The sequence below is a fragment of the Struthio camelus genome, chromosome Z (assembly GCF_040807025.1).
Source record: "Struthio camelus isolate bStrCam1 chromosome Z, bStrCam1.hap1, whole genome shotgun sequence".
NCBI classification, from domain to species: Eukaryota; Metazoa; Chordata; class Aves; order Struthioniformes; family Struthionidae; genus Struthio; species Struthio camelus.
Genome location: NC_090982.1, coordinates 29,741,670 through 29,760,482, shown reverse-complemented (window position 1 = coordinate 29,760,482; position 18,813 = coordinate 29,741,670). Strand labels below are relative to the sequence as shown.

Here is an 18,813-nt window from a genome sequence, read left to right as displayed (position 1 = left end):
GCTCTGAGGGAAAAAAAATTCAATATTTTCCTCTATGCTCTTCTGTGTCAACAAGTGTTACCCAAACATTCACACTACAGGTAAATAAATGACCTAATTAGCCAAACACAGTCTGCTTTTGGTATTTTAGAAATACAAAATTTCTCAGTGTGAGGTTCACGTACCAGGTGTCACCATGGGCTGGCACTTCACAGGACAGGATGATATGCCTGAGAACTTCCAACATGGACAATCTCGCTTTTCAGATATGCGTTATATGAAAAAGATTTAATTCCAATTCCACCCTGTTTTTTTTGATTTCCATTTCTCCCATTACATAGAACACAACTTTCTCCCCTTTGAATAGGGAACTAAATTCACTTTCCCTAGATCATTTTAACCTGTGCCTTAACAAAATGGAAGCTGGGTTAAGTTCTTAATCTAAAACCTACTGTAGTCAAGAGAAATCTTTCTACTGACATTAAAAGTTTTTATACCAAGTTGATGAAGAAATGTGTGTGTTATATTCCAGTGCAACATCTCTCCCTATATCCCATACGGCTCCATGTACTTCAGCAGGCTGTGGAGCAGGAATTATCTCAATTTTTACTCTCAGTGAGGTATGAGATAACACAAGCATTGTATCAGATGAGAAATATACAACCAGGAGGTGGCAACTCTTAGGTAGTATGGCTGAAGTCTTATGGCTGATGCCTCTAAGAGCTGAGAATCACTGTAGTCAAGTAAATTGAGAAATTCTAAATTCATTGATTTTGCTGGGAAAATTTTTGTAAAAACACACATTGCCTCTCAATGATAAAATCTCAAAACATCCACAGTGATATGCTGTATGACTGAATGGCAGTTCACCTTATAATGAACTGGACTGCACACATTAGCACAAGCAAAAGGGATGGGTAGTGGCGGTGGGGAAAAAAACTTAGAAAAATACATCTTAGAAGTTACTTATGTTTAATGCTTAAAAGTCTGAATGCACAAACAATAATCTACCATTATAGAAGTACTGGTGGTCAATACACTGCATTAGAACTATGTACAATGACACAGTTTAGTATCAAAATCTTTCTACACTGTAGAGTATTACGAAACTGTTAATGACATCAAACACTAAGCACTTAAGACACCATTTTTTGCTACCACATTTGGAACTTCAATGAACAGTCCATTTTAACTTGCAGCATCAATCCATTTCTAGTATGAAATTTAGTAATTTTCTACTTATACAATAAGATTTATCTACACGGGTCTTTTGATTTTGATCCATAGCAGCAAAGGCACTGTACATCAGCAGATCCACAGACTTAAAGATTTTTTTAAAGCATTCAAAAAAAAAAGTCACAGATCATAGTTTAACAGCAACAACAACAACATAAAAAGATAACACAATGTCTCTGGCACAATGGCTCAGCCTGCGTCCATTTTGAGGACATCCAATCACAACTTGGATTGAACTGATGGCAAAAAAGAAAGTCCTTTCCGAAGTAAGAATCCATTCCTTTTCTGTACTTCGGAATGAGTGCTCTTGTAAATCCTACCTCAGAGGTCCTTGCTTTTGTAGTTTGTACACTGGTAGGAATTCATCCTTATTTCAGTGCTGTTTCCAATGAATATATCAAATATTTTTCGTAATCTCTTGTAATTGAAAAACTGCCTAAAGACATGTATCTCCCATTTCAAAGAAACGTGGCAAAAATGTCCAGAAGCAATAAAGGTGATTCTTTGAGGCAACTTATTGTACTTCTCTCTACAATATAACAGAGAGAGGTGTTATATTAAAGAAAGCTATGTTGACACCAAAATGCTTTATGTTCATCAACAGAAAAGCACTGAAAACAAATCTGTTCACAAGATGCTAGACTGACACTGGAAATAGATTGGCACATTCTCATAAAAGGTATTTAATTTAGATGTGAATTGAACTTGCCATTCATCACAGTCATGTAAATCACTGGCTATAGGTTGCAAATACCTAAACTTCTGAGGCTCTCTAAATTGTTAAACTACATCACCTCCCCAACAAATAATTATACTGTAATAATACTTTGAGGCCTCATCCAAGAATAGGACTACAAAATCCCAGTTTTTAAAATGAGAAGCTATGAGTCTATTAGGTGTAGCTTTTACTATCTCCACAACATCCTTCTCCTCCCCAGTCCCTGTGATCCACCAGCAAAACCACAAAACATGTAACGCACCTTTCAAATCAAAGCCGGGCCAGACAGCTTTATTTAGTCAGTTCATTGTTAGAAAGCCTTCTTTAAACAAAATAAATACATTAGAGCTATAATACATAACTAAAGAGTCAAGTTCACTGTTAAGTATGCTTATTCCACCTTCTTCCAAGTGGGTATCTGATGATTTGGTATCACAAGTTCTTAATCAGCATTCACAATTCAACAGCAAGTTAAAAGGGGGACAGTAAATTCCACAACTGTGATGAGCATTTAAAGTTCTCAGTGTGGGAAAGAAAAAAAAGGAATATACAGCAAAGTGCTACGAGAAGAGTCCTGTTCGCATTCAGATTTGTCTCTAATAAATAACTTCGTAGACTGTAGCCTTCTTGTCCCCAGAGCCAGTGACAATGTATTTGTCATCCACAGAGATATCACAGCTAAGCACAGATGAGGATTCTTTGGACTACAAGAAAAAAAAAAGAAATATAAATGAATTCTTTTCAATCCATTTCAATCCATAAAAGGACTCGAAGATTAATTAGAAGAGTTTACAGAGAGGGAATGCAAGGGAAAATTCATTTAAATATCACCACTGTAGATTCAAAGCAAAAGTAAAAGGATGGCAGCTTTTGTTACAAGACTGTTTCTCCAAATTTGTCTCACCTAAAGCTCTATGACAACAAAAAAGGGCAGCAGAAAGGGAAGTGAATGTTTTATTTAACGCTACGGAACTAGAGATAACCTATCAATCAAACAAAAACAAGCAGTCCCTTCTATATACTTTACAAGCAATGAGTACTTATTAAAATTTTATGAGCTAGTCTTCGCATAAAAATGAATCAAAAGTCATCTCCTCCTTTCTCGTTCTCATCTCTGTTTTAAACCAGAAATCCTTACGGAGAAGCACTACAAAGCCCTACCTACCCACAGGCATGAAACAAAGATTCCACAGAAATAACTACATCTCCTATTAGTATTTCTCCAACACAGAGGACAAAAACCTTGCACAAAGGAATTTACATTACCAGGAGGACGCAAATATGAAGACATACCACTGTAGCATAAGTAACAGCATATGGCAGGTGAATGGAAGACAGGCTACAGTAGCTTTATCTCCCCCAGCTTTTCTATCAGCATGGAGATGAATCTTTCCTGAGATGATGTATATGTATGCACGCTGTCACATTTTTCTTGCAGTTTTAGTTTATTTTTTCTCTATATAACATATATGCCCACATTTTCTTTTCTGCCCTTCACTGCAAGAGCTAAATACTTCCCGATCATGCTCAGTTCCTGCAAAGAAACCTCCTCTGCACTGCACAACAGTGTCTTTCTCTATCCCTCATTAAGCAAGTTGCAATGAGGAATTACATAGTTTTAAGGAAGATGTTTTTGGAAGGGTTATTTGGGCATTCTGTGGGAGGTTGTCCCAGAATACTCTCCACTAAGAAAGTTCAGACTTCAGATTTCTCATGCCAAAGCAAAGTGCACTGTCCCAAAAGGCAGAGACATTACAGTTTTAAGTATAGTGGAGACCTGACCTTTTAACCTGCAACAGCAGGATTAACATAGTAGAAAAAATTCCCAACATAAAGGTATCTGTATGAAGAAGAGGGGGATATCCCAAAAATCTCACTCTTCTTTAATGGCACTGAAGTTCTAATAAGAGTGGACCTAGGGATTAAAGATTAGACAAAGCTTACGACTTCCAGTTACATTTGATAGGACTCCTCTGTAAGGATCAAGTCCAGCTCAAGAGTCTACCTGTTTAATCTACTGATTTTTCAGTGTTAATACAAGGTATGACACCTTAATGTTATTTATCCACATACGTCAAACATACAAGCTGTGAGAAAGCACTCATTAGCCTTAATTTGTCTCCTCCACGAAAAACACATATGTTGAATATGACTTTCATTATTTTAGATATATTTTGGACCTTCAATGAATGCTAAGCTAATCACATGACTTGGATGCTGTATTTCAGCAATATATACAAGAAGGTGAGAAAGATACAGAATGAGAAAGAAGGGTATTAAAAACAATGTCAGAGTAGAGGGTTACTTTATGGTAAGAGCTAAATTACTAAAATGCTAGTAAGGACAAAAGTATATGCCTCTAATTACAGACAAAGTCTTAAAGGAACACAATAATTACCCAAGAATTTCTACTTAAGAACTCCTTAAACTAATGGCAGACCCTGAGAAGTGTATCTCTATTGCACTGTGATGTGGAAAATAGCTTTTAGATTATTACCTGGAATATACTGGCTCCATAAGGTGTTCTCCAGGCATTAAGAAGGTTATCTTTTCCAGTGCTTACAAACCATTTGCCTGCAACAGATTGTTTAAATGCTATGGTTGTGTTTTGTTTTCAATGAATGCACCCCAAGAAAAAGATTAGCCATAAAAACAACTCATCCACACATTAATGGAAACTACATCCATAAAACAGTCACATCTTCATCTGGTTACACTAAGATGTTCAATGACAACATAAGTAGTTTGTGCTAAAAAGCAGTCATGGATTCTTTTTTTTAATTTTGATATTTAAACTTCAGGTAGTTTTAAAATTTCTCTGTTTTTATCTAAACGTGATATTGAATAAATTTCTCAGGAGAGAAAATATTGGCAAAGAAAGCTTTGCTTACCACAGTGAGCAAATTTGAGTGACAACACACAGCTTTCATGAAGATGCAGCTGATACTTGTCCGGTTTAGTAACATGCAGCACCTCGACGTTACTGTTCTCCATTCCTACTGCCAACCATTCACCAGTTGGACAATAGCCCAGTGAGAAGATCTGGAATTAGCACAGCACATGCTTCAATCAGTATGGAACGAGCCTGAGATAGTCAAACCCAACTCCTGCTACACTGTTAACACTATGCAAAAACACATTTTGGTCTGCTACACAGTTTTAAAAACATGCTAATCCAATTACTATAGTAATCAAGATAAATTGGCTCATGTAAACAAAGCTCAATTAAAACTGTAATAGCAAAGCACTGAATCAAGCTATAAAAGTTAATGTCCTAGCTTATCTGACAGCATTTAGAAATATTTTTGTAAAATATTTTTGAACAAGGATCTACAGAAATGGTAACAGATTGTGCACAGGAACACTTTAATCTGGCAATTCTTTTACAACAACGCTTCTCCACTGCTCTCATGGGAGAAGTACTAATCTGTCAAACAGAGTCATAATCCAGAAAGATGTTTAGCTGCCATATTAAAAAAAAAGAGTGTGAGACTAAGTGAAAAATTCTTTTGGAGTTCTCTTGTAAGTCTGCTTTTTAAAAAAACCTGTGTTTTAGAAAACCACGGCAGATATTTCTTAACATGCCAAAGCTTCTGAGATTGAACCTGTGATGTAAAGTCATGTTGTTGTAGCTGTCTCCCTTCTCTGAGGTCCCAGGATCTGACTGTATTGTCCAAGCCTCCTGTCCAGAGTTTAGTTCCATCATTAGAAATGTCAATACAGCTGGCTCCATCTGTGTGGCCCTGAAATTGCCTGAAAATACCACAAGAAGATACATTCTTGCATTAGAAACACTCAGTTCCCAGTATATACTCAAAATACCTCATTTTTGTTTCAGCCTTGTACACACATCCATTAAAGACAAATGTAACATAGATTCTAACAGTAATTTCAGAGTAAATTCCTGAGAATTTAACCATGTGAATTTTGTGATGACTCTCTGAAGCAACCAGGCCAGAGAGCTGAGCACTAATTTGGTTTTGAGAAGCACACATTAAGAGTCAGATATCCTGGGGATCTTTGCTGCTGACTGTGTGATACCCATCACTTGGTAAGAAATATCACATTCCCCATGAGGAAACGCAGCATGACAGTTAAAATTCACTTGCTTTAAGATGGCAAGGTTAAAATGGGAGGATCAGCTAGCAAAAACCCACCTTTACATGTAATATTAAAATACTCTACTATACAGCGCAGTAGTGTATACAAAAGCGCTGTACTACTGGCTCATAGCTATCTGTATATTGGTGTAGAGCAGCAACTCATATTCCCAAGACACTGAAGTGTACAATGCAGCGATCTACACATTTACCCAAGACACACTTGCCAGAGCACTGATTAAAGAAAACGGTGTGCAAGCACAGTGTACCACATGGAAACAAAGGAAACCATCTGTTAAACCCCCAGCGATGTCAATACCAGCTGATCTTAGGCAATTATAGTTCTGGGGCTGCTCGATGGGCCTGGAATTATGAAATTCTCAAATCCTATAAACAATGACATAGGACCTTATCAAGATATTATCATGGTTATTGCCTAGCAAAAACTGAAAGCAGTTATGTTGACAACACTAAGACAAGAGCATAGTTAAGCAGAAGAGCATGTAATGCTACATCTAATTAATTCTTCACAACCTGATGATCCAGTTCTGTTGACCTACCTTACTAAAGTCTGGTTATGCAGATCCCACACTGCAATGTTCCCATCACTACAGCAAGAGAAGCAGACCTTGGAATCGGGGCTGATAGCTAGGGCATAGCAAGCTGGAGCAGAAGATGTCAGCTCTGCCTTAATCCGTGGAGTTGGAGCTGCCAGGTCCCAAATGGATAACGTGCTGGCTTCCCCACCAACAATCAGGGTGCGGCCATCTGGGAGCAATCTGCAGGAACGGATGTAGTTATCTCTGTTCTGTGGAGACAGAAGCCATCAAGAGATTACTCATGAGGAAAGGAAAACAGCATTAACATGAAAGCAGAAATCCATAAAAGCATTGTATTCCCTCCTGGTTTTAATGAGCCATTTATACTTATGACAATGATAAAGTGTATTAATGCCAGAAAATTACATGACATTAGGGAAGTACTTAAACTTGATCTAAAAAATTCAGTAGTGAGAGATATTTAATCTTAATTAGCATCACAATGCAAAGACCTGAACCCAACCCAAAACAATTCAAGATAGCTGCATTTGACAGCTTGTGCAGAAAGTTACATTTTCATACTCTGTTTATTTCTGCACATTAACCTCATGGCATGGGGGAGTATCAAATTCCCTGCACACTTCCCCCTCTGTCGCAATGAGACTCGCTGCCACCATCTAGGAGACATCAGAAAAAAATATTTGGGCAATTTTCTTCATTTGTGTAGCAATTTGTGTAGCAATTCATTATATTTCTACACGTTCTGCATAGTTCTCCTTTAACAGCCTCTGTAACAAGAAGCAACATCTTACCAAGAACTGGTAAATGACAGGAAAAAGGCTGCTAACAATGGTTCATCTTGTTAGCACATTCAAATAATTTGCAAATAACACTCAGGGATATTTTTAATTGTCACGTTAAGACAGGGCAAGGCATTCACACATTCACACAAACGCACAAAATATGTGACACAGGCTTCAAATATTCTCTGAGAATGCAGCTGCAAGACGGCAGTTTTTAACGTGATTAGGATATCGAGCTTTAAGATTGCTAACAAATGTCACAGTTTATAAACAGTATCTACTGTGGTGTCTTTGATCTTTCCCCCTAACAATACAATTTTAGGATACTAAGGATGCTTTGACTCATTGCAGGAAGAAAAGCACAAGTACTACAAAGAACATAGTTCAAACTCAGTTCTAGAAAAAACAACAAAATTACAAATGGAAGATCAGGCTTTGATACCAATGACAGCACTCAGATAGCCACTGCTTTTTGTACCTTAACAATACCGTTTCAAACTTAACACCACCTCCCACCTTCTTCCACCATCCTATGTAGCCGTTCACTTACCAGGCAGTCCAGCTGAGAGACAGGGCTCTTGTTGCCTGGGTGGCTGATATCCCAGACTTTGACACACCCCTTCCCACCCGTGTACACATGTCTCGTGGGGTTACTGATGGTCACTGCACACACAACTTCCCCATGGTTCAGAGTGTTGATCTGACGGGCATGGCGAGGGATCCCTGGACCGATGAGGGCATCAGGAGGGAAAGGTACAGGCTGCATCTGACCATCTGCGCTTACATGAAATGAATATGCTCTGAAGACAAAAAACAGAAGGTGAGAGAGGAAGGACAGTGATTTAAGTTGTTCTTCAAGCTTCTTTAAGAAAAGAGACCGAGAAGTGTGTTTGGTATGTGTGTATCCACATCAACGGTCTATTATTTTCTGCTATGGGAATGGACATTGTGCACCTACCTCCTTTTGCAATTTCTACACTAATTTGAAGAACAAAATTACTTAGTTACCTGAACTGTTGATCTCAGAGGATACATCAGGGTATTCTTCTTTTCCTTCTGATGTGGCATGTCAAGGACCATCTACCAATCAAATGAGCTTTTACAGCTCACCCAGCTACGATTTCTGGCATGACTGAGGCTACATGACACTATTCTCATACTCCAGTGCAAGGCGAGAGAACATCGTATACAGAGAAGGGAAGGAAGACCAGATCAGGGCCACCCGGGAAGACAGAAAATAGTAAGCTGGCTGCTGAAGTACATTGGGGGTGCCTAGTGCCTGCGGACATTTGGTTGTTCCCTTATTGATTCTAAGGTGTGAACTTCAGCAAGCATGAGAGAGCTGGAGGGCTGTCAAGCTGCCCTGAAGAGTATCAAGGGTCCCACATGGCTTAAGGGAAACTACCCAGCACAGTATGTAAGGGTGCACCGAAACCACTGCCATCAAGGAGTTAAGTCCTCAAGGCACACTCACTGACGTCTGATACAACACACTACCAAAAATACATGGGGATTTTTTTCCTTCTTCTGGGATTTAAAATTTTTATTTGTTTATTTTTTTTAGAACTGACACAATAACCACAAATCCCAATTTCTCTTCCTACAATCAGGACTCTCACTGAGAAAGAATGTGTTGTGTGACTGCCAGTTATGCCACCTGTGAATAACCTATCAACAGCTTCATCTCAAAATATTTTCCAGAGATATTTTCCAGAGAGAACACTTAAGCTGTGAAATTGTCTTGTTCTTAGATGCTCCCTGACACATCCCATCTATTATAGAGCACAAACTTTATAGGAGGGTTCACCTACACATACAAATGTGTGCTTAATGGAAGGCTTTAATTTCCTCAGACATTAAAAAAAAAAAAAATACAGCAGCACCGACAAAAAATCCATTGTCATAACGGTGAGGATGAGAACAGCTCACAAAAATATTTTATCAGAATACTTAGAAAGATTGTTTCCATAATTGTTGCTTGAAAGTCACTGAAGATAGACTTCAGAATTCATTTGTTCTTTAAGAATCACATTGCATTAATATTAGAATAATAATTTTCAGTAGATTAAAGTACAACTGCATTTTCACCTTTCTGCCCTATTCCCAGAGCTTTTCACTCTCTCCTAATCCTGCCCTTTGTTTCTTGTTCTGGCAGGTCTGAGTGACAGATCGTATCATCATTCTCCATTTTTTGACATTAAATTCATTCAGGAAAGGGTAGGACAGACTTCTGCTGTTATCAGAAGCAGAAAACTGTCTATATTGACTGGAATTTTTAGTTCAGTTATCACTACAGAGATCTGAAAGATCTTCTTCATTATCTCCTTAATTCCTTTTCCTGAAGTAAAGGAACTAAAAGAAAAAGCAGATGGTGACCCCAAACCTAAAACAAAACAAATGAAATTTTTTTTATCATCCTTTCCAACTTCTGTAGAAAGTTTCAGTCACACTCTGCAGAGCCATGCTGAGCACTTAATATATGGTGTTTTCATTAGCCACAGGGAATTTACAATGCTTATAAGGTACCCAGGGAACATATCTGAACAACTACAAAAAAGAAAGGGAAGTTCTGGAGTGATCTATGACTATATTATTCTCACCTTATTCATCATTCCATACCAGCACCTGTGATTAAATTGTTACTTCCACTTGTTACTTATTTGAAGTACTCTAAATATCTTACAAATATCTAACACTATAAACACCTGATGTACATTTTTTTCCTTCTTTTTGTATTAACTTTCTCTTCTATTTATATATTGTACTAAGCTCAACTTTTTGATGCATCTCAAAACTAGAGAGAGAGTTATTAGGCAGGTAGATGCCTGATGTGCCACACACTCGTTCCATTTCAGAAAACATTCAACAGTGTGGAGAATTTACACAACTTTTATTTTATGGAAAAAGGAAGGGTACATGAGAGAGCAACAATCCCAAATGATATTTGTGAAAAATACTGCACGTAAGAAATCAACGTGATCATGACAAAATGACCACAGATTTCAAAGGCTGCGATCCCCACAGCTGACAAACATTCAGTTGCAACTGTCCTTTAAAGCAGTTATCAATACGTCAGAAGCCTTTGAGATGCAACAGCTCTTTGACTGGTTTGGTTTCAATTTGCATCAACTCATCTTATTTTTTCCCCTCTCCAACTCGAGGACGATGCGAGTAGGATGGTCTCCACATCTGTGGAATTTTCCATTCTAAGGTCACAACAAGGAAAGCCTAGCAGTGTAGGTCACCTTTTTTGGGCCACTATATCTACCAAAGATGAGCTTGATTATTAACACAATTTGAACATTATGTCAGGAAATTTCTATGTGCCCACTGCATGTGTAGGATGAAGATCTCTGTCCTGCAGAATTTTTACTCCAAACATCTGATCCTAGAAACTACTGTACACCAAGTTCCAAAACCATCTTATGCAGCCATATGCCAGGGCAGAGAAACTAGCAGAAAAGCAACTGAGGTGATATCCAATGTGTGAAGTCTGGAAGAGTGGGATGCAGGTTATGATTTGTATGATACATTTGTGTAAGAAAACTTACAGGAACTAGCATTGATCACTTGCCCCATTACATGCTATTTAACTTGTGCGTCTGTAAGCACGCAGGCAGGCAAGCGTTTGCATTTATACACATGCATGTATGCACGTTCCCCCATCCCCTGCAAACACACTCATACATAAGACAGAGAGAGAAGGAATGGCACAATCTACATCCCCTGCCCTTCAAGCCCTCCAATATTAGCTGGTCACAGGTTCTTGTGAGCGTGACAGAGAAAGTGGAACGTGAGGACCCTTACATAAAATCTGGATCAATGTGGTTTTGCATCACTGTTTTATTTTTTTATTTTTTGCCTTCTCTAACTCAAGAGGGATGCAAGTAGAGAGTTCTTCATATCTGTGAAATTCTTTTCCCTAGGCTAACAACAAGCGAAGCCCGGTAGAGTAGGTCACCTTTACCGGTCAGTTCCATCAGGAATGAATTTGAACATTATGATACCATAATTCTTTCCAGTATTTTCAATCAAACAAAACATCTCAGTGTTCCTTTCTCTGCAAACTGCTGTTTATAGCAGCTGATAAGTTTGCAAGTGATTGCAAGGCTTTTGTGAACAAAGAAATTATTTCTTAACCTGAGAGGCAATGTATGGCAGACACGGAAAGCCAAGATCCCACTCCACTTTGCATTTCTGTATTAAACTAACCAGTCAAATTCAGCATGCAACACCTGGAAGTTCAGCTCTCTTTTCGATTTATCACTGTCTCCTGTTATTCTATACCAGCTAGAATTTGTCAGCTGCAATTAGTCTTCAAAACAAATTTACAAATACAATTTTAAGACTGAACAGTGTTTTTCCTTCCCTTGCTAAATGGTTGTATTTATTCTTACAATAATTTTCAATGGCAAAAGGGAATTTCAACTGGCAAGGGAACACAGCTTCAATATAGATGATTAACTTTTAACGTTGAATGTCTGATACTCACGGTTTTCCTCCTGGGATGCCTGTGAGATTGGGAGGGATGCCTGGGACTCGCATGTGATGATGGGGATCAAAACCAACCTGCAGTTTTCCCCAAGCAAAACAAAAAGCTATATTAAAAACAGAGTTATGCAAAATAAGATAGTTTAGTCCATAACCTCCAAAGCATACTCCCCAACTTACGAACAGACCGTACCAGATTTAACTCTGCAGGTCAAACATTTAAGTAAACTGCTCTCATCCCCAAATGCATTAGTGGCAAATGCTTACCACTGGAGATCTCCCGTAAGCTGCGGCTGCTGCTGCTGCTGCGGCTGCTGCACTCATTTGAGGGGAAATGTTGTGTAGACCAGCATAGGCAGCTCCTGGGCTGGTCAGCTCACCGTTCATACCAGCATGTGGCACAATCCCAAATGGAGTAGGGTAAGGACATGGCACTGCCATAGGCGTCCTTAAACCTGAAGCTATAGAGGGCAAAAAAAGAGAGAAGTTACACAGCCAGCCCAACACACAGATCAAATATAAATTCGGCAATATAAAAAAAAAAAAAAATGCTGTATTGAAATGCTGTGCTAAAATGCTGAAGAACCAGCGCAGCATTCAGTTTAGGCAGCTGTAATATACAGCTTTGTCACTGCAGATTTAAAGGGAAACTGTTTAGGGATGAATGGCTACAGTTTCATACAGTTTTGAATTTACTGGTACTAACCTAGTGGGTCAACACCTGGGGGCTTGCCAGGCACAGGCCTCAATCCGGGAGTGGAATTGCTGCCTGGAGTTGGAGCGTCAGTCCGTGGAGTTGGGGTATTTGATTTAGATACAGGTGTGGTAGATTTCTCATTCTAATAATCAAAAAAAGATAATGAAAGATAGTTGATCAGTTATTTTACTTTTTGGCTTCTTAACTTGTGGCTGGAAAGAGAGCAGATGACAACTGGGGTGTGGTGCGACTAGTGAAACCTGGGTTTTGGCTTTAATAGTCTGTGGCAGTGAAGAGAAGCACGCAGAGACACTTAAAGGGATGGAATGGCTTTGGGAATTAACTACAGCCTTCAATAGCTTTCCTCATTTGGGTCAACAGTATGATTCAGAGTAAGGTCAATGACTGAAAATCATTACCATCTGACAATCATATTGGCAGCATATGCAAAATCTGTTGGTGGTCTCAGTCCGCTCATAGTGGACCTGTTCACATTATGAGTTTCTGATAGAAGCCACTGGCTGGTGGACAAAAAGAGCAAAAGAAAACCCACCGCCAACCGAGAACTTATCCCCAAATGTGCTGTTCATAACACAGATTGGAGGCAGCGATGGGTATAAAGTTAGGAACCGCACAGTGCCACTCTTGTGAGAAGCTTGTTCATCCAACAAACAGCTGACTACTGGGTCTGGACCTGTCATTGCATCACCTTTCCTGAGCACTACCATCACTTTAGGTTTTTATTATTATTATTTTATTTCTTTTAAATAATCATGTACCCCGATCTGCAAAGAACTACGAGAGGAGTTACAGTACAGCTCAGAAATATGATCAACTACAGGCACAAACAGGACAGACAAGTACACCCCTCACTTGCAGACAGCTCTTTTTTGCATTGTGATTTGTGATGCAAGTCAAGGAAGACTCTTGTAAATGACAGATTACTTTTTAGATAGAAAATAAAAATTATTGTTGTTGTATATAGCCTGGTAATTCAAACAAAGCTAACAACCAAATCACATCCAAGCAGGGAACTGAATTTACTATAAACCGCAGCACAAGAAAACAGCTCAAGGAACCCCTGTGTACTCTTATTTATTCACAGAATGACAGTTTTTCATATGGGGGAGGAGAAAAACATCTCTCAGCACAGAACATCCATCATCTATTCACACTAGCAGTTAAAGTAACTCCTTCCCATCTCAAAAAAGGCTGTGGATTTTCTCCTTAGTATTTCATTAAATTCCCTTAAAAATAGAAATGAAAGGAATTTTATACTGATTTTGCATAGCTGATAGCGATAGCTTTAGAAATCCATATTGTGCCCAGATACAAATCTGGTTAACAGGCGTTTCATTATATTATCACAGATCAGCAGCATTCAGAGGCACTTACAAGGCTAAGTTCTTTGGATTTGGAGGAAGGAGTACTGCTGGAAGATGCAATAGATGCTGGACTAATTGGTGCATCTTTCTTCAGCAGTCGAGTCTTGTCCAAGCCGTTCTCCCGCGGAGAGTGTGCTGGGCTTCCCCGGGGAGAGGAAGGATCCTAAACATCAACAATATTGGTTAGTACAAAAAAAGCCTCATAAGTAGCCACTGACGCTTGTCTTTAGCAATTCTCACTTTGGCCTGAAGATCTGCTCTAAAGTGTGGCATGTTCCTTCAATCTTTAAGTGATTTAGCTGATAAAATTTGTAAAATCAAGATGGATAATCCAAGAAAACTGTTTCTTAAAGAATGTCTTGAATGTTATTAACCATGAAAAATAATGTTTAAAACCTTCAGATATTGAAATAGGCTAGTAATTCCCATTTTTCAGGTGGCAAACTGAGGTACCTGTCTGTCCTGATTAAGACAAAAGAAGTCAAGGCCAGAGTGAAAGAAAACAGATACCACTCACTACAAGCAGCTTCCTATCTGCTGTGCTTGGCTGGCTTCAAATATCGCAAAGCAGACTTTTGGTTTGTACAAGAAACAAAAGCTCCCATGTAGAAAAACGTGCTACAGATCTGATTTGCTTTCTACTGAAAGGACTGTATCCTGACTGGATTCCTTCAGGAATTTCAAGCTCCTTTGTGAAGGCAGAAGACTGTAATCTTATTCACTTATCTAATACGCATGGAAACCACTGAAGAGCCCCCCCTTGCTATTATAAGGTACCAAAATAGCATTATGAGTACCTCATTGGAAACATCAACTACCAAGTTGTCATCACTCTTTTCACCATCACTGTCCTGCAATGACAAATCACAGTGTGTAAAAATTAAATATATAACGCGTTACATAATATATGAAGTCGCTTAAGTACAAAGAAAAAATCTGATGAAATACAAAGCTGCTCACCGCTATGAAGTATAGCCTTTACTTTTACCTAGCTTTATGTGGTAACAAAATTATAACATTTAGGTCGCCTATAGTGCTTCTTCTCAAAAGGTGTCACAGCTGTAGCATTCTTCTCAATTTTCACGTAAGTAAATGAAGACGGAGGATGAAAATACTTGTCCAAAGTTGCACAGCACTGAGAAGCAGACCCATGCCACACTCCAGAGCTACTGAGTTCAAGCTGAAGGCTCAATCCTCGTCACCTGCCACCAGGCATTCTGTATTTATATGGTCAAAAATACTATAAATCCCGAGCACCTAAGTCCTCCACCCAGCATAATGACAGATGCAGACAGTAAGTACCTGTTAAAATTTGACCTGAACATTTAAAATTAGGTATGCAGTAGGAAATTGGTAGAGTTACGGAGGACACAAGCTCAACAATGCAAAACGTAAATGCTTTACTCACATAACGAGCTGCTATTTCCTTCTCTTCTGTTTTCTGCTTTTTACTGTCTGAAGAGTAATCTGTTGAGTTTCTGTGCTTTTCTGCTGTTCTGAAACTGGCTGATGGAGATACAGAAGAGCTCTGCAGTTAGAAGAGGGAGAGAGCGAGACAGGAAGAGAAAGCATCATCAGAGACACATTCAGAATAGCAGTTCATTTGTCACTATCCCTCAATACAACTTAACCCAATACGTCTTTAAAGTTTTTCTGATGGACAGCACTTTACGTTTTAATCAGTGATAGTCTACCCACCAAATTTTTTATGCTCAGAATGTTCAATGTGTTGCAAGAGACACAGACAAAGAAGATCAATTAATGGCTCCCTGAATTGGTGTTATCTGCAGTGTTAATAGGATGAAAGTAGAGCTACCTTCGAGCATTTTATGAATACTATATGTCGGTCTGGCTTTGGCTTGTTTACCCGATAAATATACAGGGTCAATTCAATACTGACCTCGGGGAGCAGAGGGTGGGAAATCAAGAAGAACAACAAAGATAGTTCAAGGTTAAGTCACACTCCGGCAAACACTTGCGAGAAGATTTCTAGCAAGGAGAGGAGCAAAATCCTAAATAGTCTTGCAACAGGAGAAAGCAGTGGAGGTAAACACCTAACTCAATCTGACGCCTTACACAATTGCAAGCGGTCTGGTGCCTGCAGTAGGCAGGAACACAGCAGCTCCAGCAGGCTCTCCTTGTTCTGCAGTAATGGTTTTTACGGAGCGTACTGAAGAGACAGGTGAGAAAGGAAGACCATGTGTACTTTGTGCACTGCCCTACAATTCCACTCCTTTAAATCAGAAAGGCAACATTTATCAACTCCTGCCCTATTTCCAGAGCTTGGTTCAGTCTGTATCTTGATACACAAATTAGAAAGAAATGAAAGATCCTAAGTTTCCTCTAGAATTGACTACCAGCAACATCAGGTTTTGGCCCTAACTCAAGAAAGCATTTAAGTACATGCTTAACTTTATCTCACACTGAGGTCAATGGTCGAACATACAGAAGGATGTGTTCAGGCATTGTGCAGAATTGGAACCAACAGGAATGAAGACAAAAGTACTTCTCAATTGAAACCCTTCTGACTGTTTCCCTCTCTCTATCCTCCTTACATAAGGGGGGAAAAAACAAGTAATGCATTTGTCCTTACTGCTGGATTTCATCCTCTCCTCCTCATCCAGAAACACTGGTTCCGAGGTTCTCTTCCATGCATGTAGCAGGCTGTTGTTTGCATAAAACTGTACAATACTCCACATTGATTTGTTTTTTTTTTGATTCAAGTACACAACTAAACTTATTTCATATCTACTATCAGGAACACAAACCAAGAAATTAACATTTATGTTAGGGAACTTCTGGTCCATCGCTATTGCTGAATTACTTATTTCCTACTACACCACATACTTCTGGTAAGGATCAAAAATACTCAGCCGTGCAGTTGTCACTGTAGTCACATAAGAGAACAGCTTCTCCATGCTGGAGGACCAAGGTCCTAGTCTCCATGTCACTTCTCTAAAATTTCCAACTGTTGCTAACATCAGTTCAGATTAATGAGCGGTGGAATTTGCAAAAATCTATTTTCGACTGTCAAACATTAACAGCACTGAGGGGAATGGAAATTTTAAAACAAAGCTAGTGCTGAATACAGCCTGTGTCTTTCCTATTTTCCTCCAGCCTTCTCTCCTCCGACACTGCAAAACAGTAGACGAGGATTTCCTATCCTGCACAAACACATCTTAAAATGTGTTCGCTGATTTAGACTTGAAGTGGGCCATTATAATCAATTATTATGCTACAAAAAAAAAAGTGCTATTGTTTGCTCTGAGTAGACAACACATATTAAGGTATTTGGAAACAGTGGTGACAGTAGGCTCAGAAGCCCTTAAAATAAGGACCAAGCAGAAATATGACATTAAATGAACTGATAACTGATGGCTTAGAAACGTATTTGTTTACTGTAATGAAACAGCAGAGCCTTTTGCAAGACATTTTAACAGTATCTTCCTATTACATTTATAATCATTTACAATTTGGGAGGCAGTAGCTTGTAATGTGAATTCAATTCATTATTTCTCAACTTCACCATACAGAAAGTAATTCGCCTTAAAACAAAGAAAAATAATCATTAGTAAACTACAAATTAGAGTGGTGTCTGAAGAATTAAACTACTGCACTTATTTAAATAGAAATATTTATTTTCATAAATATGAAACATACAGTTTCATTTTTCACAGTCTAGTTAGCTATGTGCTACAGATACCACTTTAATCTTTCATTTTACTGCTTAATAAAGTAATAAATTAAAGCCTTCTACTAGAATGATAAAGTAGTTAATTATCACCAGCACATAAAGAACGAGCACTACACTGGGCACTGGGGCAATGCGTACTGCTTAACAGTTTTTTTTGTTTCAAAGGCTGATCAGACTTGGTATCAATATGAAAAAAATCTTGCTATGGTATCCCACCTACATCAGCAGAAAAATACAGACAACTAGACTATTGATTGCTGGTGGGGAGAGAGATAAAATTAGTGGAGTGGGGAAAGCAGGCAGAATTTCATTTCTCAAACTGGAATTTGGCTAGTGTACTAGGACTAATATTATTTTGCCTAAAGCATTAATTACTACAGGACAAATTAAGCATTCTCACTTTAACTGTCTTCTCCCTTTTCTTGCATGGGAGCCACAGTTACCCAGCAACACTCCTGCAATAATGGCTTTTTTTCTGTCCAATATGTAATGCATCTGCCATATAAAAATCTCTGACTTCATCAGATCTCTGGGACTGGTGCTGACAGATCTAAAATTATCTCTTATACTAAGTAACAATGATATGTCATGTACTGCTCAGCCAAAAAGCTATGGTCTAGATCTTCTAATGTACCTAACCCCTACTGATTTCAGCAGGCAAGAGACATTATTACTTGCGTCGACTTCCTGCTACGGTTTACAACAGCAGTTCAGCCTGTAAGCAACTGTAAGGATGTATTTTCAAGTGAGAAATACCTGGACATTACAATGTTTTCGTGGTTTAACTGACATCAGATTCCTGCATATAATCCTGCACCCACATAAATCTCTCCCTGAACATTTAAGTCTACATATTCCAAGAGAGATCCTTACGTTCCCAGACTTCACACAAAAGCCTCCACCAAAGCACAGCATTTATCTGTCAGACTCTGCCCTGCTCCTCAATTAAAACATCAGTCGTCTCCTAAGAGCTGCTTTTAAGAAGCTGGAATAGGATAGCTGCTTAGAGAAATTAAGTGATTCAGCATTACGTCTTGAAAGGCTATAACTTAATGGGCCAGAATACCCATTTTAGTAACTATTACAATTTATAGAGAAATAAAGTCTTTTCACGCTGTTATTTTCTTCAATAAAATGTTTTAATCTTCTAGAGAGAGTAGCATTTTCCTAC

At 38.7% G+C, this 18,813-nt stretch overlaps 1 protein-coding gene across 4 annotated transcripts in view; it reads right to left on the bottom strand.

Moving 5' to 3' along the window:
* Nucleotides 1-932: 932 nt before the first annotated feature.
* Nucleotides 933-18,813, bottom strand: part of LOC104143907 (transducin-like enhancer protein 4) — a 103,009-nt gene continuing 85,128 nt past the window's right edge. For all 4 annotated transcript variants that reach the window (XM_068928013.1, XM_068928014.1, XM_068928015.1 and 1 more), the window contains 13 exons: nt 15,357-15,476; nt 14,746-14,799; nt 13,959-14,111; nt 12,573-12,705; nt 12,134-12,327; nt 11,868-11,944; nt 7,926-8,175; nt 6,594-6,841; nt 5,539-5,686; nt 4,825-4,975; nt 4,431-4,507; nt 2,196-2,637; nt 933-1,744 (listed from right to left, as the gene is read on the bottom strand). In XM_068928013.1, the coding sequence (XP_068784114.1) occupies nt 2,530-2,637; nt 4,431-4,507; nt 4,825-4,975; nt 5,539-5,686; nt 6,594-6,841; nt 7,926-8,175; nt 11,868-11,944; nt 12,134-12,327; nt 12,573-12,705; nt 13,959-14,111; nt 14,746-14,799; nt 15,357-15,476 (1,713 nt within the window). In that variant the 3' untranslated portion in view covers nt 933-1,744; nt 2,196-2,529. The remainder of the gene's footprint in view (nt 1,745-2,195; nt 2,638-4,430; nt 4,508-4,824; nt 4,976-5,538; nt 5,687-6,593; nt 6,842-7,925; nt 8,176-11,867; nt 11,945-12,133; nt 12,328-12,572; nt 12,706-13,958; nt 14,112-14,745; nt 14,800-15,356; nt 15,477-18,813) is intronic.